The sequence below is a fragment of the Sapajus apella genome, unplaced genomic scaffold (assembly GCF_009761245.1).
Source record: "Sapajus apella isolate SASKATOON/1434 unplaced genomic scaffold, GSC_monkey_1.0 scaffold60, whole genome shotgun sequence".
In the NCBI taxonomy this organism is placed as follows: domain Eukaryota; kingdom Metazoa; phylum Chordata; class Mammalia; order Primates; family Cebidae; genus Sapajus; species Sapajus apella.
In genome coordinates, this window is record NW_022437000.1 from 13,373,720 (window position 1) to 13,398,242 (window position 24,523).

The 24,523-nt window shown below is 50.9% G+C and overlaps 1 protein-coding gene and 1 long non-coding RNA gene across 5 annotated transcripts in view; one reads left to right on the plus strand and one right to left on the minus strand.

The window, feature by feature from the left end:
- Nucleotides 1-23,253, minus strand: part of LOC116528850 (collagen alpha-1(I) chain) — a 42,779-nt gene extending 19,526 nt beyond the window's left edge. For all 4 annotated transcript variants that reach the window (XM_032246304.1, XM_032246305.1, XM_032246306.1 and 1 more), the window contains exons 1-4: nt 21,820-23,253; nt 15,321-15,485; nt 5,316-5,441; nt 2,130-2,270 (exon numbers count right to left, since the gene is read on the minus strand). In XM_032246304.1, coding sequence (XP_032102195.1) covers nt 2,130-2,270; nt 5,316-5,441; nt 15,321-15,485; nt 21,820-22,033 — 646 coding nt within the window. In that variant the 5' untranslated portion in view covers nt 22,034-23,253. The remainder of the gene's footprint in view (nt 1-2,129; nt 2,271-5,315; nt 5,442-15,320; nt 15,486-21,819) is intronic.
- Nucleotides 5,668-5,954, plus strand: LOC116528854. The gene is made up of 3 exons (XR_004259245.1): nt 5,668-5,737; nt 5,778-5,853; nt 5,930-5,954. It is a non-coding gene; the product is annotated as an uncharacterized LOC116528854 (long non-coding RNA).
- Nucleotides 23,254-24,523: the final 1,270 nt, after the last annotated feature.

Consider the following 24,523-nt stretch of genomic DNA (forward strand, 5'->3'; position numbering starts at 1 on the left):
GACTTCGTTACGTACAAGTAAAAGTGCAGGCCCTTCAGGGTCTTGTTCAATGAAATGAAATTCGAAGTGAAAGATGCCGAAGTAAGAGGGCAGCGGCCACAGGCACATCCCATTAACCTGCAGGGCCTGAAACTCCTGGTGGGGCGTCAACGTGGACCTGGGCGCAAACTCAAAGCACTGCCTCTCACCCGAGTCAGCAGGGTTTGGCCAGTTTAGAAATAGACGTCCGAACAGAAAAGCAGACAGCGAATCTGTGAACTGTCCTCACTGCCTCACTGCAGATGGGCCGTGTCAGGGGGACCGGTCGGAAGCCCAGAGCAGCGTCTCCCGAGGGTGTCTCCCAGGACTTCTGTCCTCTGGATGATTTTAGGTGTTCTGTTAAAAAGGGTTCTGTGTAGGGAATTAATAAAACTCTGGGTTAAACAAATTTGGGATTAAATGATTTATTTGGAGGACTGTTTCTCAGAGCTTTAAACTGGTGTCTGTGCACTTCAAATCCCTAAGAGAAAGAATAAAGTTTTTTGAAGAACAGTCGGAAACATTCCATGAACAAGAATCGGAGGAGGTTTCGCTGGTCAGATGATTCCGACTGTTCTTCAGAAAACGGTTTGAGGAAACCATTTTGAATACCAGAGTTCAGGGAGAGCATTCGTTAATATACTGTGAATTCGGTAATGGTGTGGCCCCATGCCCTACAGCTCACCTGTTTCAAAGATGGGTTAGGGCGACTCTCCTGGGGTTGGGGAGATGACAGCCCATGACTGCAGACAACAACCTCAGAAGAAACCCAGGTGCCACAGCTTAGCCGTCCCCCACCACTCCCACACCCTCAGTAACGAGGATGAAACCACCAGAAATAAAATGTGTCGTGGCCACCAGGCGTGCTCGGCAGTCACGCTTTCTGAGGACGGCCATGCTGGGGGGACATGGAGCAGCCATGGAGGCAGGTGCTGACTTCGTGTGGACACTGACTTTCTTGCTGCCACACACTGGCCTGCTGGTGGAGCGGCCCCTGAGCCATGTCCAGGCAGATATCCATGGCTGCACCCCCCGTGGAAAGCTGGGCACCAGCACCCACAAGGCATTTCAGAACATGCCCCTGCACCTTGCAGGGGAAATAAAGGGAGTTACTGGTTTTTCTGTTTCAAGAAGACGTCAGACCCAGTGTGGTGGCTCATGCCAGTAATCCCAGCACTTTGGGAGGCCAAGGTGGGTGGATCACTTGAACTCAGAAATTCGACAGCAGCCTGGGCAACATGGTGAAACCGTCTCTACTAAAAATACAAAAAATTAGCCAAGCATGGTGGTGCACACCTGTAATCCCAGCTACTTGGGAGGCTGAGGCAGGATAATCGCCTGAACCTGGGAGGCGGAGGTTGCAGTGAGCTGAGATCACATCATTGCACTCCAGCCTGGCGACAGAGCCAGACTCCATCTCAAAAAAAAAAAAAAAAAAAAAAAATCAAGAACACTTCAGCCTCAATCTTTGAAAAATAAGCAAACTTGATCCTATATTCAAATCCTCCCTCTTTCTCCAGGACAACCTGGATACTGTATTTCCGATTTCCTCAACAATGAAAGATCCCAAAGGCTGCATGAAGCTGCCCGTGCCCCTCCTGCCGCCCGCTCCCCTCTTAGAGGGCACCTTCCGTGGGATGGAAGCATCTTCTGGAACGGCCACAGATTTCCTAGTCCCAGCCTCATGGGGCTCCTGGGGAGACCACCCAGCCCTGAGCTCGCCCAAAGTGGCAGAAGCAGAGCTCTACCAGGGCGCACCATGGGTCTCACTCACAGCCCAAAGGCTGCCGGTAGCTTGGTGCCTCAGGCTGGGGTGGATGGGACAGGTGGACCCGCTGGAAGCAAACATCCTCAGGGGCACAAGTCTCTCCGAGGCTCCATGCGGGGAGGCAAAGCCCTCCCAGGTGAGGACAGAGGCAGACTGCTCAGGAGCAGCATGGGGCTTGCCTTGTGAGGCCAGCTCCGCTCACACAGCCCGGACGGTCCTCCCAGTTCCATCTAAGAGCGAACGTGCCTTGAAGTATTGGGGGCCAATGGACGGGCTGAGTCTGTCCAGATCTGCTCTGCATGTGGACTGGCCAGGCCCTGGCCAGGGCTGGGGAGCTGCTCACCTGCCGTGTGCCGAATGGTCTTCCTGCAGTACTCTTCCGCCAGGGGCACTGCCCTCAGCATGTCCCTCCCCCACTGGACCAGCGGCTTTCCTTGTGCGGCGAATGACACAAACAGGGCCGTGCACAGGGAGCCCAGGAAGCCTGGGGAAGAGAGAGAGGCACCATCACCTGGGCCACCTGGGAAGGTCCTGGGGCCACTGGACATGTCGTGTGGGACCCCCGGGGAAGGGTTTGCCCCTTTTCTGTCTTATTCATGTTTGGGTGCACAGTTCAGCTGTAATAACCACGTTTATACCGTGGACATTCTCCATCCTCTCTAGACCTCCCCATCTTCCCAGACCAAAGCTCTGTCCCCACTCCATTCACCCCATGGCCCTTCCCAGCCCTGGGCCGCCCTGTTGACTTTTCTGTCTCTGGATGTGACCGCTCTGGGCTCCTGCTCCTTATGGAACCACAAGAGATTTGTCCCTTTGTGGTGGGCGATTCCACTCAGCATGCATCCTCAGGTTCGCATGTGTGGCCCTGCCACATGATCTGTCCCTTTGTGGCAGGCATATTCCACTCAGCACGCATCCTCAGGTTCGCCTGTGTGGCCCTGCCACATGATCTGTCCCTTTGTGGCAGGCATATTCCACTCAGCATGCATCCTCAGGTTCGCCTGTGTGGCCCTGCTATGTGATCTGTCCCTTTGTGGCAGGCATAGTCCACTCACACACATTCTCAGGTTCATGCACGTGGCCTGCCACAGCTTCCCTTTCTCTCCGTGGCTGAATCATATTCCATGTATAGATGAACATATTTTTGATTGCCCATCATCTGCATGTGAATGCATGGGCTGCCTCCATCTTTGGCTTTTGAGCACACCATGCGTTGTAGACTGTTAGCATCTGTGGCCGGGGATTATCAGTTAATGAGCCTGTGCAGGCAGAATGCTTAGATGGGGGCTCTCCTGACTCAAGAGACCCTGCAGAGCACGACCCAGGGCCGTTGTGCCTGCTGGGGTGGTTCCTGTGCACCCTGCTGGTGCCTAGGGCTTTTTTCGTCTGACTTCTGGGCATGAATTAGCAGCCAGTGAGCTCATCAGCACAGACAAGGTCAGAGTTCATCCCAGAGGCATCTTCTCCCCTATTTTCTTTGGTATATCAAATTTTACAACTGTTTACTGAAAAAAAAAGTGTGTGTGTGTGTGTGTGTGTGTATTTTAATGAAACATGGTTAGGGAAGAAGCCAAGTCGGGGCGGCCTGTCCTGGTCCCTCTTCCAGGGCTGTGGGGAACAATGGGGCTGGGGCTTCTGGGTGTAGATACTGAGCTCGCCCCGCGGTCCACATAGCCAGGCTGGTGCCTTCCTAAGCAGGTAGCACTGAGCGCGCAGCTCTCAGGGAACAGCCACGTCCAGCCCCACCAGGTCCCATCCACCCGCTGCACGGGCCTCACTAGACGCTAGTGTGGAAGCCATTGGACAGGACTTGGAAGAGACTGATCTGAATTACTCACAATGATCCTGGCCGTAACGAGGCTAACAATGCCCGGGGCTGGCAGGACAGTCCTGGAAATCCTGTGGTCACTGTCCAAGTGGAGACAGCCAGTGTGGTACCAGTGACTGCAGCAGTGGTTGTGGTATTAGTGGTAGTATTAGTGACGGTATCATGTGGAGGAACTAGTGATAGCAGTGGTGACAGAACCAGTAGCAGTCGCCATACTGGTGATGGGAGTACTGGTGATAAAAGCGGAGCAGCAGTGGCACTACTGGTGGCATTGGCAGTGGCACTAGTGGCGGCAGTGGCAGTGTTGCTAGTGATAGCAGCTGTAGGGTTGGTGCAGTGCTGCTGATGGGAGCAGCCGTGGCAGGGGCAGTAGGTACAGCACGAGTGGCTGTGCAGGGGAGTGGTGGCCCATGTGTGCCAAGCCCTCGTCCCACTGGGCACTGCTCCAGGGCATCATCGTGCCACTCAGTCTTCACGAGAGCTTGTGGAGGGCATGACGATCACCCCACTTGTGGACAAGGTGCGTGGGGCTGAGAGGTTGTGTTGCTTAATTTTGGAGACATGTTAGTTTCAGAAGGGTTGGTTCTGCTGGGGACCCTGTGGGTGTGTGTGAGGCCCATGCTCACCCAGGAAAGGGGCGAGCCCGCTGTCAGGGCGCCACTGCCCAGAGGCAGGCCCCGGGGCGGGTGCTGTGTACGTTCTGACCTTCCACTTCTCTGTACACAGGGGCTGTGACACTCCCGTGCTGGGCTGTCACGGGGAGTAGATGACTCTAAGCCCAGGCTGGGCCCAGGGTGAACGGCCACTCAACATGGCCACTCCTTGGAGCACAGCCACCCACGACAGACATGCAGAGATGGGCTGCAGAGACGCGTGGCTGTGGGCTGCCTTTGAATGTGCGTGAGGCTGGGACTAAGGGCCGATTACAGGTGAGAAGTTGAGTCATTTTTGCTTCTTTAAAATGGAAGCTGATGAGCCACCTCCTGATAGCCTTTCAGTCACGCCCGAGAGTCAGGTGCTGCTGCAGCCACCCCAGCCTGGCCTCCCAGAGGCTTGCTCTCCACAGGACAGGCTGGGGACGGGGACAAACCCCAGTGAGCAGCTGGCCACCTGGCACAGACCACAAGGAAGTGCCATGTTAAGGGGGCAACTATGTTCCAACCCGTTTCACCCTCACACAGCCCAATACGCAGGTGTAATTCACACGTGGCAGTTGCCCCATTACAGGTGAGGAACCTGTGGCCCAGTGGGTGGAGCTGCTCCAGTGGCTCCCATGGCCTGTGGGTGGTGGGGCCCGCCCAGTGCACAGCAGGAAAATGCAGGAAATACCATAGAAACCCTGGTTCCTGATCCCACCCACACCCAAGCATTGGTGCTTCTTTCTTCCTTTGTTTCAACATGAATGATATCAAAACCACGGAGAGTTCTTTCCCGGGCACAATTTCTTCAATGTCACCACACTTATTACCAGTCCTGCTTTTGGGATGAAAATGGACCTTAGCAAAGCAAGAGGTTAAAAAATAAGCCACCTCCCTCAACAAATAAAAAAATTGATGTGATCCCACGAGATTTCCAGCCCAGTGCCCAAGGCAGGAGACCTTCACCACAGGCACGCGGCAGGTGCAGGGTAAACTTCTGTCTCCTTTAAGCAGACGTGCAGATGGCCGCAGCTCCAGGCCCCCAACCCCACCCACCACTTACCTGTGGGATGGTTGTGGGTCATCCGGCCACACTCGACGCTGACCTCAATGAGGGTCTCCAGCCGCTCGGGCTTCCAGTACCGCAGGCCAACGCACATGGCCTTGGTAGCTGCTCCAAACCCCGAGCCTATGTGGAGAAGGAAGACCTGGTTTACACTTCTGCTCCAGTAATTCCACTTCTGACAATCTAGCTTTCATGAATAATTTTAAAAGTGTGCGTAATAACACGTTCATCAGAGTGTGGTTGAAATGAGGGAGGCCTAGGCAGCCCGCTCAGGTGCCTGCAACGGAAAGGAGATGGGACTAGTTCGGTTGCATCCACGTATCGGGTATTAGTCACTAGTTCAGATGCGTCTGTGTGTCGGCGTTACTCAGTCACTAGTTCAGTTCTCAGTCACTAGTCTGGTTGTGTCTGTGTGTCGGGTGTAACTCAGTCACTAGTTCGGTTGCGTCCGAGTGTCAGGCATTACTCAGGCACTAGTTTGGTTGTGTCCGTGTGTCGGGTGTTAGTCACTAGTTCAGTTGTGTCCATGTGTCGGGTGTAACTCAGTCACTAGTTCAGTTGCATCCGAGTGTCAGGCATTAGTCACTAGTTTGGTTGTGTCCATGTGTCAGGTGTTACTCAGTCACTAGTTTGGTTGTGTCTGTGTATCGGGTGTAACTCAGTCACTAGTTCGGTTGTGTCCGTGTATCAGGTGTAACTCAGTCACTAGTTTGGTTGTGTCTGTGTGTCGGTTGTAACTCAGTCACTAGTTCGGATGCATCTGTGTGTCAGGCATTACTCAGTCACTAGTTCAGTTGTGTCCGTGTGTCGGGTGTAACTCCGTCACTAGTTTGGTTGCGTCCAAGTGTCAGGCATTACTCAGTCACTAGTTTGGTTGTGTCCATGTGTTGGGTGTTACTCAGTCACTAGTTTGGTTGTGTCCCTGTGTCGAGTGTAACTCAATCACTAGTTCAGTTGTGTCCATGTGTCAGGTGTTAGTCACTAAAAGCAGAACACTTGGTGGCCTAGGGATATGCTCATGATATGCAGCATGCTTTCAAGGTTTTCCTTGTAATAACAGTTTCATTGAGTTATAACTACATACAACAAACTACACATAATTAAACATGCACGATCCTGACTTCCATGCAGGTGTACACCCGTGACCCAGCACCCAGGCGCAGAGAACTCCTCTGTGGCCCCAGAAGCTGCTGGTGCCCTTTGCAGTCCGTCTTCCTGCCTCTCCTCAGCCACGGCTGCGGCCGTGTGCATTACTCCTGTGTCCCAGGCACCGTGTGAATGGAATCAGCAGAACGTGCAGTACTTTCCACCTGACTCCTGTCACTTCCACATAACCGCTCTGAGAGGCGCCCAGGTTGCTATGGATCAATAGCAATTCCTTTTTATGGCTAAATAGGTCCCCGTTGCGTTGATCTGCCGTGACCACTCTATCCACTGACCCGTGGGGGATGTTTGGGTGGTGTCCAGTCTGGGGCTCTGAGGTGAGGTGCCAGATCCTGGTGTGGACAGAGGCTGCCTCTTCTCTTGGGCAAATGCCTGGTGGCAGAGCCTCCAGATCATGTGGTGATGAATGAACGTTTTTGTTTGTTTTTGTTGTTTGTTTGAGATGGAGTCTTGCTCTGTGGTCCAGGCTGGAGTGCAGTGGTGTAATCTCATCCCACTGCAGCTCTGCCTGCTGGGCTCAAGCAATTCTCCTGCCTCAGCCTCCTGAGTAGTTGTGATTACAGTTGTGTGCCACCATGTCCGGCTAGTTTTTGTGTTTTTAGCAGAGACGGGGTTTTACCTTGTTGTCCAGGCTGGTCTTGAACTCCTGACCTCAGGTGCTCCACCCACCTTGGCCTCCCAAACTGCTGGGATTACAGGTGTGAGCCACTGCACCTGGCAGAATGTTTAACTTTCAAGGAAACTACCAAATGGGTTTCCAGAGTGGCAGAACCCCTCCGTGTCCCTCCAGCAGATCCACCACATCCATGACAGCACTTGCTACGCTCTTTAAAATTTTAGCCATTCTTTTAGGTATGTGATGATATCTCATTGTGGTTTTATTTGCATCTCAAAAGATGTTGAGCATGATTTTGTGCTTATTGGCCACCAATATATCTTCTTTGGAGATGTTTTGCCCCATGTTTTATTCTTTTCTAAAAATTTTTGATAGGCCTGGTGCAGTGGCTCACACCTGTAATCCCAGCACTTTGGGAGGCTGAGGCAGGTTGATCACGAGGTCAGGAGTTCAAGACCAGCTTGGCCAACATGGTGAACCCCGTCTCTACTAAAAATACTAAAATTAGCCAGGTATGGTGGCAGGCGCCTGTGATCTCAGCGATTCAGGAGTCTGAGGCCGGAGGATCGCTTGTACCAAGGAGGTGAAAGCTGCAATGAGCTGAAATCGTGCCACTGCACTCCAGCCTGGGTGATAGAGCAAGACTCCATCTCCAAAAAAAATTTTTTTTTAAATAATAGAGTTGGTGTCTCTCTATGTTGCTCAGACTGGTCTCGAATTCCTGGTCCAAGCGATCCTCCCGCCTCGGTCTCCCAAAGTGCTGGGATTACAGGTATGAGCCACTGCACCTGGCCCTCTTTCCCCTTTTTGTCCGGGGTTGCTTGCTTTCTTCTTATTAAGTGGTAAGAGTTCTTCATGCGTTCTGGATTCAAGGCCTTATCCGATATCTGCTTTGCAAATATTTTCTCCCAGCTTGCACTTGCCTTTTCATTCATTAAACAGAGTTTCCTGGAGAGCAGAAGAATGAATTTGGGAAGTATTCCTCTTCTTCAATCTTTTGGAAGAGTTGTGTACAATTGATATTATTTCTTCCTCAGGGGTTTGGTGGAATGCCCTGTGAAGCCGTCTGGGACTGAAGCTTCCTTCCTTCTTTCCTCTCTTCTCTTTGACTCTGTTGCCTCGGCTGGAGTGCAATGGCACGATTTCAACTCACTGCAACCTCTGCCTCCTGGGTTCAAGTGATTCTTGTGCCTCAGCCTTTTGAATAGCTGGGACTACAGGTGTGCACCAGCATGCCTGGCTAATTTTATTTTTAGTAGAGACAGGGTTTCACCATGTTTGCCAGGCTGGCCTCCAACTTCTGACCTCAGGTGATCTGCACGCCTTGGCCTCCCAAAGTGCTGGGATTACAGGTGTGAACCACTTTGCCCAGTCTGGGCTTGCAGTTTTCTTTGTAATTTCTTTTTAAAATTTGTTTGTTTGAGACGGAGTCTTGCTCTGTCACCCAGGCTGGAGTGCAATGGTACAATGTTGGCTCACTGCAACCTCTGCCTCCTGGGTTCAAGCAATTCTCCTACCTCAGCCTCCCAAAGTAGCTGAGATTACAGGCGTGCACCAACATGCCCAGCTAATTTTTGTATTTTTGGTGGAAACAGGGTTTCACCATGTTGGTCAGGCTGGTCTCAAACACCTGACCTCAGGTGATCCACCCACCTTGGCCTCCCAAAGTGTTGAGATTACAGGCGTGCGTCACTATACCTGGACTTGTAATTTCTTCCATAATATGTAATGCTATTTAAATGATCTATTTTCTCTTGAGTGACCTTTGGTAGTTTATGTCTTTCAAAAAATTTGTCCTTTTAATCCAAGTTGTTAAATGTATTGGCATAAAATCGTGACTAATATTGCCTTATTTTCCTCTTAATTTCCAGGCTCTGTAGTGATTTTACTCTTACGGTTCATACTGACCATTTGTCTTTCTCTTTTTCCACATCAGCCTAGCTAAAGGATTATCAATGTTTTGATCTGAAAGAACCAGCTTTTGGTTTCATTAATTTGTTCTAGTCTTTTTGTGTTTTCTCTCATTGGTTTTCACTCTGATCTTCACTATCTTCTGTATTTTTCTTTTTTTGAGACAGAGTTTCGCTCTTGTTGCCCAGGCTGGAGTGCAATGGTGCAATCTTGGCTCACTGTAACCTCTGCCTCCCAGGTTCAAGCAATTTGCCTGCCTCAGCCTCCCGAGTAGTTGGGATTACAGGCATGTGCCACCAAGCCTGGCTAATTTTATATTTTTAGTAGAGGTGGGGTTTCTCCATGTTGGTCAGGCTGGTCTCAAACTCCTGACCTCAGGTGATCTGTCCGCCTCCCCCCCCGAAGTGCTGGGATTACAGGTGTGAGCCACTGCGCCTGGCCTCATCTTCACTATTTTCTTTCTTCTGCTTTCTTTCAGTTTAGTTTGCTATGAGTTTTCTGGTTTTTAAATGTGAAAATGGAAGCCAGTGGTTGGAGTCCTTCATGCTAAAGTCAGTGCCTGTAACTGTGGGCTTCTCTGTTTCTCTTCACTGCCTTGTCAGCTTTTCTTCATATATTCTGAAGCTTTGTTATTAGGTACAGAGACACTGAGGCTTGTTATGTCCCCCAATGAACTGATTCATTTGCCATCATGAAATTGCCTTCTTTAGTCTTTGCAATATTCTTTGCTCCAAAATTTACAATATATGCTCCAGCTTTCTTTTGATTAGTGTTAGTGTGGTATATTTTTCCATCTTTAAAAAAATTTTTTTTTGAGATGGAGTCTCACCCTGTGGCCCAGGCTGGAGTCAGTGGCACAATCTGAGCTCACTGCAACCTCCACCTCCTGGGTTCAAGCAATTCTCCTGCCTCAGCCTCCCAAGTAGCTGGGATTACAGGGGCCCACCACCATGCCCAGCTAATTTTGTATTTTTAGTAGAGACAGGGTTTCACTACGTTGGCCAGGCTGGTCTCGAACTCCTGACCTCAGATGATCTGCCCGCTTTGGCCTTCCAAAGTGCTGGGATCAAAGGCATGAGCCACCACACCCAGTCTATTTTTCCATCTTTTTAAAAACTTTAAATCTATTTATGTCTTTATATTTAAAGTGTTACTCAAGTGCAACAGGTGGTTTTGTTGTTGTTTTTCTTTTAGTGTATTCCTTGGCGAGGCACAGTGGCTCATGCCTGTAATCCCAGCACTTTGGGAGGCCGAGGTGGGTGGATCACTTGAGGTCAGGAGTTTTACACGAGCCTGGCCAACATGGTGAAACCCCGTCTCTACTAAAAATACAAAAATTATCCAGGCGTTGGGGTGCATCCCTGTAATCCCGGCTACTGGGGATGCTGAGGCAGGAGAATCAGTTGAACCCAGGAGGTGGAGGTTGCAGTGGGCTGAGATCGTGCCACTGCACTCCAGCGCTGAGCAATGGAGCAAGACTCCATCTCAAAAATTAAAAAGGGTATTTCTTATAAGCAGCACATAGTCGGGAGCTGGGAACTGCTTCTTTATCTAATGTGACAACCTCTGACTGTTATTTGGGGGTCTTCAGACCATTCGTCTTTGATGTCATCATTATTATCTTGATTGTTTTCTACTTGTACTGTCTAGTGTTTGTCCCCACTCCCCCCTTTTCTGCCTTTTTTGGGTTGACTGTTTCTCAAATGATTCAGTTTTCTCTCTTTCATTGGCTTACTAGCTCTGTTTTGTGATTTCCGCAGTGGCTTTTGGGTTCATGCTGTCCATCTGTATCTCACTACAGGCCCTTCCTGTGGCTGACTCCACTACACACAGTGTGGGTGCCTCACAGTCATCAGCTTCCAACTCTCCCCTTCCAGCCTTTGGGCTATTGCTGTTGTACATTTTACTTATATTTTATAAACCATACAGTTCATTATTAGTTTTAATTATCTTTTAAAGACATTTAAATAACGTTTTAAAATTTTACGCATTTCCCCATACAGTCACCATTTCTGTAATGCTCTATTGCACTGCATCACTCTGTGTCCCTATAACGTTCCATCCCCCCACTGCATGGGTCTGTGTCCCTATCACACTCCATCCATCCACTGCGTGGGTCCGTGTCCCTATCACACTCCATCCACCCACTGCATGGGTCTGTGTCCCTGTCACACTCCATCCATCCACTGCGTGGGTCCGTGTCCCTATCACACTCCATCCACCCACTGCATGGGTCTGTGTCCCTATCACACTCCATCCATCCACTGCGTGGGTCCGTGTCCCTATCATGCTCCATCCCCCTACCGCGTGGGTCCTTGTCCCTATCACACTCCGTACCCCACCGCATGGATCTGTGTCCCTATCATGCTCCATCCCCCCCCACGTGGGTCTGTGTCACTATCACGCTCCGTCCCCCTGCGTGAATCTGTGTCCCTATCATGCTCCGTCCCCCAGCACCGGTCTGTGTTCCTATCATGCTCCTTCCTCCGCCGCGTGGGTCTGTGTCCCTATCATGCTATGTCTCCCCCACTTCATGTGGGTCCGTGTCCCTATGACACTCCGTCCCCCTGCACGGGTTCATGTCCCTATCACACTCTGTCTCCCCACACAAGTCTGTGTGTCTATCACACTTTATTTCACTGAGTGGGTCTCTATTTGCATTCACTGCAGGTTTCCTTATGTCTGAATGACTTCCATTAGCATTTCTGTTACAAGACTCTGAGTCTGTGGGTGATGAATTCTTTCAGCTTTTGTTTGTCTGAAAAGACGATTTTGCCTTCATTTCTGAAAGATATTTGTTTCAGGGTGTAGAATTCTAACAGGCCAGGCATGGTGGCTCACACCTGTAATCTCAGCACTTTGGGAGACTAAGGCAGAAGGATTGCTGAAGCCCAGAAGTTCAAGACCAGTCAGGGCAACAAAGTGAGGTCCCCTCTCTACAAAAAAAAAAAAAAAAAAGAAATAAATAATAAGAAAAATAGACAAGGATGGTGGCACACATCTGTTGACCCAGCTATGTGGGAGGCTGAGGCACGTGGACTGCTTGAGCCCAGGAGGCTGATGCTGCAGTGAGGCGTGACAGTGCCACTGCACTCCAGCCCAGGTGACAGAGCAAGGCCCTGCACCACCCCCAAAAAGAATGCTGGTTAAAGTGTTTCTTGTTTCTTTTCAGTACTTTGATGATGTGGCTCCACTGTCTTCTCACTCGCGTTGCTCTGCCAAGACATCTGCTGTCATCATCACTGCTGTTTCTCTGTATGTGAGGTGTGTCCTGCTTTTAAGACTTTTCTTTCATATTACTTTAGAGCAATCTAATTACTGTGTGCCTTGGTGTCATTTTTTTCATGTTTCTTGTGCTTGGAATTGATTTTCTTGTATCTGTGGGTTTACAGTTTTCATCAAATTTGGAAACGTTTTGACGATTATTTCTTCAAGGATTTGTGTTGTTTTGTTTCCTCTGTGTTGAGGATACATGCACGCCAGGCTGCCTTAGGTCACCCACAGGTCGCTAATGCTCCTTTCATACCTTGGATTCTTTTTCTTTGTGTGTCTCACTTTGGATAATTTCTGCTGCTTTGCCTGCAAGTTCATTAACATTTTCTCAGAAATGCCTAATCTGCTATTGATCCAGCCAATGTATTTTAAAACTCAGACATTATAGTTTTTACTTCTAGAAATGTGAATTGGGTCTATTTTAAAATGCCATTCATGTTTCTACTTAACTTTTTGAACACATAGAATATCTAGCATTTTATGTCCTTGTCTCAGATTCTGACGTCTATGTTGGGTCTTTGTCAGTCTGGATTTATTTTCCTTCTCATGAACTGGATGCTCCTGATTCTTTGCATGCTTCATATGCTGTTGCATCCAGGAAATTTTTATACTCCTATAACTATTTTTGACCCTTGTCTTTGGATACAGTTAATTTACTTGAAAATAGTTTGATCCTTCCAGGTTTTGCTTTTAGGATTTAAGTCTTGGCTGGGTGTGGTGGCTCATGCCTCTAATTCCAGCCCTTGGGAGGCTGAGATGGGCAGATTGCTTGAGCTCAGGAGTTCAAGACCAGCCTTGGCAACATGGTGAAACCCCATCTCTACAAAAAATTTCAAAATATTAACTGGGCATGGTGGTGTGCACCTGTGGTCCCAGCCACTCACGAGGCTGCGGTGGGAGGATTGTTTCAGTCTGGGAGGTCAAGGCTGCAGTGAGCCATGACTATGCCACTGCACTCCAGCCTGGGTGACAGAGTGAGATCCTGTCTACAAAAAATAAAAATACATAATTAAAAAAAAAAAAACTTGGCCAGGCGTAGTGGCTCACTCCTGTAATGCCAGCATTTTGGGAGGCCACGGAGGATAGATCATGTGAGATCAGGAGTTTGAGACTAGCTTGACCAACATGGTGAAACCCTGTCCTTACTAAAATATAAAATTAGCTTGCATGGTGGCGGGCATCTGTAATCCTAGCTACTCAGGAGGCTGAGGCAGGAGAATTGCTTGAACCTAGGAGGTGGAGGTTGCGGTGAGCCAAGATTGCACCACCGCACTCCAGCCTGAGCAACTAAGCAAGACTCCATCTCAAAAGAAAAAAATTAAAGTTTGCTTTTCAATAGATATCATTATGAAAACAAAAAGGCAAGGGATAGAGTGAGAGGAAATATTTATAATACATAGAGTTGACAAAGGATTTGTATCCAAGATATATAAACAACACTTAAAATTCAGTAACAAACGCAGCTGGGATGAACCAGACACGCTGGTTTTCATGTTGCTTTCTTCACTCATCTGTGGCAGAGGTTGCCCCATGTCTCAGTACACATAGATCCACTTCACTCTTTTTAGTGGCTGCATAGTATTCCATCATATGGATGTGCTGCAATCAATTTCACCATTCTCCTACAGAGGGACACTAGGCTGTTTCCAGGTTTTGCTAATGCAAATGATGATGCAAAGAGCATCCTTGTACACGTATCTTTGCTCACTTGCTTTTGTATATCGTCATCACGGGTCTTTAGAATTTCTGGAAGTAGAAGTACCAGATCAAAAAGTGTGTTCATTAAATCATTTTGATGGGCAATGCCAGATTTCCCTCTTGAGAGGTCACACTGTCTTTACCCTTGTCCAGCAGGAAGCCATGTACCTTCAGGAAGCCATGTACCTTCAGGAAGCCGTGTACCTTCAGGAAGCTGTGCACCTACAGGAGGCTGTGCACTATCTGCACCACCGAAGAGCCAGCCCCGAGGCTTTTGCGGCTGGTGATCTACTTCTGCTCAGACTGCCCCTTCCACATGCCCAGAGCATGTTCCTCTTGGGAATAGGGCTGCCAGAGCAGCTCACCAGGTCTTACCCTCTCGTCACGGCTTTCTGGGGATACCTGTGTCTCTGCTGCTCTGTTGGAGAACACGTGCCATTTCACAGAAACCCCTCTAGCCTCTGGGCTTTTCCTTTTCTGTCTACCGAGTCTACGTTCTCCAGCCTGAAAGAGCTTTTTGGGGAGAGATTATACAGGAAGTGGGGCTGATCACCGCAGTACCAACACAGCAAGTCGGCCACCACCCATGCTTTGTGGATAAGCATGGCGGACTCGGGCCAGGACGAGAGGAGCAGAGGCTCTTCAGAGGCAGACACTGGGGCCACCTAAATACAGCTTCACCAGAAACACATCAAAGTGTTTTAGAGACATTCATGCAGACCACACAAGCTCTCATTGATGTTATAACAGAAAAGACCAACATGAAGGGAAAACAGTGGGAAATATCTCTCAAAATAAACCAGCAGTGGTTGACAAAAACCCCGTGGGGAGGCCGGGCATGGTGGCTCACGCTTGTAATCCCAGTACTTTGGAAGGCTGAGGCGGGCAGATCACAAAGTCAAGAGATCGAGACTATCCTGGCTAACATGGTGAAACCCTGTCTCTACTGAAAAAAGAGACAAAAATTAGCTGGGCGTGGCGGCACGCGCCTGTAGTCCCAGCTACTAGGGAGGCTGAGGCAGAAGAATCACTTGAACCCAGGAGGCAGAGGTTGCAGTGAGCCAAGATCGTGCCACTGCACTCCAGCCTGGGCGACAAGAGCGAAACTGTTTCAAAAAATAATAATAAATAAAGCCCCATGGGGAAACCCAGTGCCACGTGGACGGGTGTTCCTAAGGAGATGCCCCCACTGGCCAGGCTGACCGGGAGGGGCCCCCTCCCATCAAAGGGACTCTAGGCAGATCTGGCCTCACTGAAGCCACCTGGAGATGCCGGGGTTAGTAGGGAGCACAGGGGCCCCAGCAGTGTGGGACTGGGGGAGAGGAGAGGATTTCCCTGACCCTTTTCGTTGAACGGTGTGTGCCAGGCGAGGAGGTAGTTATTGGGCTTCAGCTGAGCGCAGCCTTCAATGGTAGCTGGGTCTGGCCGGCGTTCTGGAAGCTTCTCGACAATTTCCACATAGCACCTCACCATCTCCCGGTACAGATCATCCAGGCACCAGTAGTCTGGGGAAGAAAGGGTAGGCAGACATCAGAGCGAGCTGTGGCGTGAGCTCTGGCCTCCCTCCCATGGGGTTGGGCAGGCTCTCCAGGGCTCAATACCCAAGGCCACAGCCCCACTGAGCTTGTGGCAAGGGAAGAGGCAGACCAGTGTCTTCAGGGAGGTGGAGAAAGGTTTGGGGATCTGTCCTACACAGCCTTGGCTGTGAGGGAAGTTTAACATGCAAACAATTCACTGGAGATTTCATTCCGATTTCGGGCATTCTAGTTTGTCGTTGAACTTCTTATTCTAGTTACACGTGAGAATCTAGACAAGACCCACTGTGCTCACTTTCTAATGGTTCCATCCATGTGGCAACAAACAGAACCAAAACCGGCCTATGCCACGAGCTTGTAATGCAGACGGTGGAGGCTGGCGCGCCCAGCTCTGGCTCCTTCTTCTCTTGCGGGAAACCTGGGTGCCACAGGGACAGCTGCCACCAAGCGGCATCCCCAGCCCCATGAGCGGTGTTCTGGAAACAAAGGTGGGCTGGAGGCCCTGAAAGACCCTGGGGCACGAGGGTGAAGGAGCTGGACACACCAGATACCTACCGTGTGCCCAGCGTCGCACCTGGGAGCCCAGACATCCTTCCTCAGCAAGGGCTGGTTCTTATTTGCCATTTTCCCTGATAAGGCTCAGTGAGCTTATGTGTCTTGCCCAAGGCCAGAGCTGGCAAATGTGTTTTCTTGCAAGGCCCGAGCACTTCTGTGATTAACTAACCCGCAGTGTGTGGATGCAGTCCACACAGCCTGTAAAATCAGAGCCCGGGTGCCCGGCCACGCCAGGACAGGCTGTGGCAGGCCAGTGAGGGCGCCCCTCCCGACGGCCACTTTAACACCCAGCAGCTTGTTATCATTCTACACTAAAGCTGTGCTCTGCTCCGGGCTTGTGGGTCGGCCTGGGAGACCCCACTGCTCACTTTTTCTTGGTGATGGATCCCCCACCTTTGGGGAGGGTAGGGGTGGGCATGAGCGGGGAGAGGGAGGGGGAGACAGAGGCCTGGCCCACTCTCCATGGGGCAGAAATGGCACTTGGAAGCAAAAGACGTTCCTGCTGGTAGCTGGAGCCTTCCTCAGCCGCATCAGAGCCAGATGTTCTAACGCGGATGGGTTCGAGAGATTAGGAAGGGCACTTGGCAAAGTCACTTCCTCCTCCAGGACTTGAAACCTCAGCCCTACAGCTGCAAACCCCTGGAGAGAGCGCTCAGGGCTCTGTGGCTGCAAACCCTCCAGGAAGAGAGCCCAGGAGCAGGGACCTGTGGCTGCAAACCCCCAGAGAGAGCGCACAGGAAAAACCCCTGGGGAGAGCACTCAGGACAAACCCCCTGACAGAGCAGGCAGGATAAACCCTGGAGAGAGTGCTCAATGCGCACAGGACAAACACCCCCGGAGAGAGCGCACAGGACAAAACGCCGGAGACAGCGCTCAGGGCCCTGCAGCTGCAAACACCGGAGAAGGCTGAGGACAAGGACTGCATGTCGTGTCCTCCTACCATCCAGTTCCCCCACCCAGCCCAGCAGAGGCCTCTGGAGAGCGAGGGGCAGTCCTGGGAGGCGTGGCCGGCTGGCCTGTGCAGTGTTGTCTATATACATGATGTTGTGCTATGTACACAGTGCTGTCTACACACATGGTGTTGTCCAGTGTGCACGGTGTTGCCCTACAGGCACAATGCTGTCATGGGGCACAGCGCTGTCTACACGCATGCTGCTGTCCACACTCACGGTGTCATCTACACGCGTGCTGCTGCCCGCACTTCTGGTGTTGTCTACACACATGCTGCTGTCTGCACTCACGTCCACACTCACAGTGTCATCTACACGTGTGCTGCTGTCTGCACTCCCCGTGTCTACATGCATGCTACTGTCCACACTCACAGTGTCGTCTACGCACATGCTGCTGTCCGCACTCATGGTGTTATCTACACTCATGCTGCTGTCTGCACTCCCAGTGTTGTCTACATGCATGGTGTTATCTTATGTGCACAGTATTATCCACATGCACTGTGTTGTGTACACGCTTGGAGTCTACATGCACAGTATTGCCTACAAGCATGGTGATGTATGTGCATGGTGTTGTGTGTGCATGGTGATGTGTGGGCGTGGTGTGTGTGTGGTGTGTGTGCATGGTGATGTGTGTGCGTGGTGTGTGCGTGTGGTGTTGCGTGTGTTGTGTGTGTGATGTGTGTTGTGTGTGTATGATGTATGTGCAAGGTGTTGTGTGTGCAAAGTGTATGTGCATGGTGTGTTCATGTGCGTGTGTTGTGTGTGCATGTTGTGTGCATGGGATGTGTGTGCGTGGTGTGTGTACGTGGTGTGTGTGCGTGGTGTGTGTGCAATGTGTGTGCATGTTGTGTGCATGTTGTGTACATGGTGATGTGTGTGTGTGATGTGTGTGCGGTTTGTGTGCATGGTGTTGTGCGTTCAAGGTGTATCTGCATGGTGTGTGTGCATGGGATGTGTGTGCATGGCGTGTGTGCATGGTGTTGTGTGTTCATGGTGTTGTGTGTGCATGGGATGTGTGTGCATGGTGTGTGTGCATGGTGTTGCACGTACATGGCAATCATGTGTGGTCTACACATATGTTGTCTACACGCATTTTGTGTACATGCACAGTATTGTTTTACCTGCACGCCCATGTTCATTGCCCCAATTCGAGTCAGGAGGAGAGAGAATGTGGTAAGACCATGGCTTGGGAGACACAAGTCTGGCCGTCTTATGGGAGAGATGTGAAGCTATATCCCTGCAAGAATTAGTCACCTTTTCCTGCACACAAAGCCCCTGGGTGGGGGTAGAGCTGCATGGCTTTGTTCAGGCTAGGCATGGTCGGTCCACAAATAGCCTTTCTCAGCTCTGTCCTGGGTTAGCAAGCCTAGCCCTTCCTGTGTCCCCTAAAAGGATTCATTTTATTCTGGAATTAGATAAGAAATGTCTGTATTTAACTGAAATTTGCCTTTTTAAACCAAAAAGAAGTCCATAAAATAAAATGGCAACAAAAAGCATTGTCTTTTCAGGTTAGAGTTTAAGCTACAAACAGATTTTCAAAGCTGCTAGTCTTGGGCTTCTCTCTGGGTCTCTTTCCTTTGGGACATTCAACTCCTGTCTCCCGTCTTCCCTGTCTGGTCTCCTGAAAGACAAATCAGTTTATAAAGCTGTCTGAGGCTGGGCACGGTGCCTCACGCCTGCAATCCCAGCACTTTGGGAGGCTGAGGTGGGTGGATGATCTGAGGTCAGGAGTTCAACACCAGCCTGGCCAACATGGGGAAACCCCATCTCCACTAAAAATACAAAAATTAGCTGGGCGTAGTGGCATGCGCCTGTAATCCCAGCTACTCAAGAGGCTAAGGCAGAATTGCTTGAACCCAGGAGGTGGAGGTTGCAGTGAGCCGAGATGGTGCCACTGCAATCCAGCCTGGGCAACAAAAATGAAACTCCATCTCAAAAAAAAAGAAAAAGAAAAGCCGCCTGAGTCTCCCAACTAATGTCTCAATAAAGAAAAGGCAAAATACCAACGTCCAGTGAGCTTGTAGCAAAATGTCAAGTGTTTCCAAAAGTTTTCCACCATAAGCCAAAGTGCCACTCTTCGTTCTCAGGGCCCGCGGGCGAGATAGGCGCTGGCTCTGTGCCCCGGAGGCCATGGCCAGGCGACACTTCCTGCTGTGCGTGCTGGGCCCTAAAGCTGGGGCTGCTGAGTGAGCCTCAGGGCAGAGACGCATCAGATGTGCTTCAGCCACACTGGCCTGCACCACCTTCCAATGTGAACCTAGGCGCTTCCTCATACTTTGCTGGCTGCTCCATTTAATTCTTTGTAAGCCTGTGTGGAGGAAGGCCCTGGGAGGGAAGTGACAGCTCCAGTTTTCCCAGGGAGCAGGGGTGGGGAGCTGGGAATGGCCAGATGCATTTCTGGGCAATGGTCGAGCAGGCCTGGCACACACACACCTGCGAGATGCTTCCCCTCCGCAGGCCTGGCGCACACACACACCTGCTAGCTGCCTGCCGAGTGAGTCGGTGATAATGCGCTGGCAACACAGACTTGCCACTCATGGCAACGGATGCTGCACGGAAGCAGGAAGCCACAGGGGCTGCATCTGCCCCTCTGACCTATGCTAACTCTAGCAGCAAAGCCAGGGCTTGCCAGGCCACACAGCCCCATGGCTCGCGAGGTGAAGGACTTACAGCGCAGTTTACTTAAAGATGCCAAATGTAGTTCCATTTGTCAAAGTTGGCCTGTCTTTGGAAAACATGTTGAAGAGCTAATGCACACTCCAACTGTTATGATACCTGCAGGCCACCATGATCTCAGTAGTCAGGGAGGGTGCTTACGAGCATGGGGGCCAGACAGTATGGTTCCCGTCCAAGCCTGCCACTCACTGGGCTGCGTGGCACTGGGCAAGTGCCTGAACCTCTCTGAACATCAGTTCTTTCCTCTGTGAGACTGATAAAATCAGCCTTGCGGTGACGTGAGGAGCGCGTGTGGTAGCGTGCATGAGCAGCTGGAACAGTGGCTAGTACAGAAGTGCTGTGGACTCAGCGCTCACCATTGCTGTTTTGCTTTGTAGAGAGGGAGTCTTGCTGTGTTTCCCACACTGGTCCCGAACTCTTGGCCTCCCACAGTGCTGGGACTGCAGACACGAGCCACTGTGCCCAGCCCTCACCATTGTTAACACAGCCCAAAGCCCCCCTCCATAGGCTACAATTTGTTATTTAAAGAAAAAAGCTGAACTTAAGAGACATTTCAACTGATTTTTAGTGAGTTGAAAAAAACATGCTTGCTTTGGTTTCTAGAGGGGTAAGTGATTCCAGGGGTGATCCTGGAGGCTTTTCATGACCCATAAACTAGATGCTGCAGCAGCACAGTGCACCCTCCTCCTTGTCCACAGCTGAGGACTGTGAAAGCTTGGAGCAAACTTACTTTCCTCCTTAAAAACAGCGCCAGAACATCTATAACCCTTTTCACTGTGTGAATTTCGTGTCCTGTTGGGCCGACCTCCATTGGCGTGTTTGTGGAGCGTCCTGTGCCGCTGCCCTCCCTGTGGACCCAGCAGGACCAGGCCCACAGCCACAGACGCTGCCATTCACAAAATGCCCACCAAGTGCCAGCAGAGACGGGACACGTGGAGCTGGTATGAGTGCACACACGGCATCAGACGCCCAGAGGAAGCCAAGCTCAAGAGTGAGCACCCACTGTCTAAGGTGAAAACAGGCCGCAGCCTTGTTCCGAGCGCTTGCTCTCCCATGGGCGTCTGTGTGGGGTGCGTCTGCTCTGGGCTACGGGGACACAGCATGGGGCCGCTGGTCCTAAGGGCACACGAGAGGCCGGCTGGAAAAGCAGAAGCAGGAGCTCTTCGACACCTCCTGGTCTCCAGCAAGCCGGGGAGCCTTATCTTATCACCAGCACTTCAGCTCTGCCGTTATTTAGGGACCAGCCACAGGCTTGATGACATTCCTCCGCCGTGAGCACAGAACTAAACTGGGCGCGTCCACAGCAGACGAACGGAATGGTGGGGTGGACGCATAAGTGAAATTTCATTGACCTAGCCGTAGCCCTCAGATTTGAATTCTGTCATGATAAACAGCACCCACGGGGCTTTGAACAGCTCGTAGGAAAGTTGGGCTGTGTGTCTGCGTACCTGCCGTTTCCCTGAAACTCATGCAAAAGCTTGATCCTAAGATCAATCTGCTACTTAAAGATATTTTAAGCTTTGTCTCCAATCTCATCCAATCAAGTTTACGTCATTTTCTTAGGACACATTTGTGTATGGGCAACTCTTCAAGCTGAACCATTCTGGGAGATGATATTCTAACCTTAATTCACTGGAATTTAGAACTAATCCCCAAACAGTATTAATGGGTCCACATTTCAAACTGGCTTATTTTATATCCCTTGTAATGAATTCGGAACAAAAAGCCTTGATCTCTGCAGAAGTGAGGCCTCAGCTCACTCCCACCACCGTGGCTGAGAGAGGCTTAATTGGCTTTAACGCTATTAGCAACAATAGGCTTAGTCAATGCTTTACAAATACAAGTGAAAAGTCGCATTTAAAAATTGAATCTTAGTAACCTGCAAAGTAAAGTAATGCTGTCACCCCAAGAAACCACAGGAGAAACATGATCTGCCACATATCAAATCTGAGGGACACTGGTGTCTATTAAATTGCCACTTTTAGCAGCGGCATCGGGTAACACTATCGGCTGAAGGACCACGCTGCCTTCAAAACTCCCGGGGGGTTGCTGGGAACGTGAGCAGCCACAGCGTTCCCTCCGCCCTCCGCCCGCCAGCAGTGTGCCGCGGGGCCCAGTCCTACCTGTGGTGAGGGCCTGGGCGGTCGCCATGTGCATGATGGTGTTGTCACTCACAGGCCATTCTCCCGGCGAGAGTACAAGGTGGTCCAGGCCCCCGGAACGGTGTAGCTCCTCCTGAATCTTCATGCCTGCAGCGCTGTTCTCCTGGCAGACATTTCTGTAGCCAAGCGCATCACCGACGCTCCCCAGCAACATCGCAGCCTTGAATTTCTCCATCTCAGGAGCCAGCTCCTCTTACCCTACAGCTGCGGAGTCTCCTGGCCTTCTGCTGCCTTCCGTGGCCCGCCTGACTTTTATAGTGGTCATTGTGTCGCTGTCGGAGCGTCCTCTGACGGCCAGGCGTTGTCTGTCTCTGCAGGTGGCACCAATGAGAGGACCCTTCTGTCCCCCACGTGGGAGGTGTCAGCTTCCTTCTGCGTTTGGACAAGCACCAGCTCCTCAGCAAAGGAGGCTGCTGGCTTCTGCCAGTACTCGGAGCACCTTCAGAGCGTTGACAGAGCAGGGCTCCTCTCGTTGTCCCTGGAAGGGGAGTGGCACTTCCCCGTTTGTGGTGAGGGCGTGCCGTCACCCCTTAGGCAACAACCCATCTGCTGTCTCTGTAGTTTTCCTTCCCTGGACGTTTCAAATATGATGTGTGGCCTTCAGTGTTTGGCGTCCTTTACTCAACATAATGTTGAGATTAATCTGTGACATGCAGTTTTATCTTTTAGAAAACTTCGATTATGTGTTTTTGATAGAAAACTTTTTAAAAAATGCAGTGTAAAGGGAACAAAGCTTATCTAGCTCCTGTGTGAAAAACGATGGTGTTTCCTCAGCACGCAGTGTTTGGTGGCTCTCAAACAACTGAACCGCATTGTGAGGAGGAAAGTCATCAGCAGAGAGCAGGCTTCGCTGGAACCTCCAATCCAGCCCTTGGTCAGCTCAACTATTTACAACGTCCCTGCCAGCTCATGAAAAGAATATTCAGAAATATGGAGAGGCAGGGGTAAGGCAGAATGCATACAGTCAGGGCTCCTGGTTTGAAATAAATTAGGAGAACAGTCCATTTCCTGACCCCCACCCCTGGACAGGTCTCTGTAGAGGCCAGGTGCCCGGCGGGGCTGTCTCTCCCATCTCCCTCCTTGGGGCCTGGTTTCCATCAGACCCAGGGGAAGCAAAGGGAGTTACGCCTGGACTGAAAAATGCATCTGATAAAAATAAAACTCTTGTAGTACACAGCAAGATAGGAGTAGGAAGCATTTCAGTAACTGGCGTTATACCAGCACTTGTTAAAACGGAGATTCCGAAGCAGCGAGCTAAACTCACTCTCGACTGTCTGCTGGCGGAGCCAGCCATCAGCAAAATCATGCCAGCTAGCACGATCCTGAGAAACAAACGGTCCTTCAAAACCAGCATGCAGGCTGGGTGCAGTGGCTCACGCCTGTACTCCCAGCACTATGGGAGGCCAAGGCAGCTGGATCACCTGAGGTCAGGAGTTCGAGACCAGGCTGCCAATATGATAAAACCGTCTCTACTAAAAATATAAAAATTAGCTGGGGTTGGTGGTATGCACCTGTAATCCCAGCTATCCGGGAGACTGAGACAGGAGAACTGCTTGAAATCAGGAGGCGCAGGTTGCAGTGAGCTGAGATTGCCCCACTGTTCTTGCCTGCTGGCTGCTCTCCAGCCTGGCGACAGAGCAAGACTCCATCTCAAAAAAACTCCAAAAAACCAAAAACCAAAATAACCAGCATGCACGCAGGTTCCCTATCCAAGCAAGACAGACATGAGGGGTGGCCCTGCATTCAGACACCCACCATTTTAGGCAGAACTGCACTGCGGGGCGGAGGTGTGTTGTTTTGGGAAATAACAGAGCCCTGCTCGGCACTTCAGTCGATTCTCAGGTGGCAGAAACCTTTGCTGAGAGCACTATCTGGCTCCTTCAGCAAACAAGATGGGTAAGTTTCGCAAATTAGTTTGTTCAGTAAATATCTGCAGAGCCCTACTTTGTACTAGGAACTGTGGACGTAGCAACAAATGTCAGAAGAAAGTTTACCCTTGGCCCCACGAAGCCTGAGGTCTAAAATGGATATCAACTTTTATTAAGCTGAAGTAATACAATGACATGTACGACGTCACGAAGAGAAGGAGCTGACGGTCTACTAGGGCACACCTGGCAGGTGTGCGGCGAAGGTGAGCTCTCTCATGTTCCTCGGACCCCCGTGCTTGGCCCCGCATTTGCCTCTGATAAGGGACGGTTTGCAGCAGTGCGTGCCAGCACGTCCCCCCACACCCCCGTAAATCCTGCCTGTCGAGGGATCTCTTAATTCCTCACCAGAGCCACGTCAGGCACACAGTGCACCACTGAGAGGGAACGCCGTAACAGTTGGCTGAGGACCCGGTTACCCAGCCAGGGCTGGCGGGCCACATGCAGGGGCAAGGGTTTGCCTGCTGGTTGCTAGCCAGGGCTGTTCCTGCCTGCTGGTTGCTAGGCTGGGCTGTTCTGTGCCTGCTGGTTGCTAGGCTGGGCTGTTCTTGCCTGCTGGTTCCTAGCCGGGGCTGTTCTTACCTGCTGGTTGCTAGGCTAGGCTGTTCTTGCCTGCTGGTTGCTAGGCCGGACTGTTCTGTGCCTGCTGGTTGCTAGGCTAGGCTGTTCTTGCCTGCTGGTTGCTAGGCCGGACTGTTCTGTGCCTGCCGGTTGCTAGCCGGGGCTGTTCTGTGCCTGCC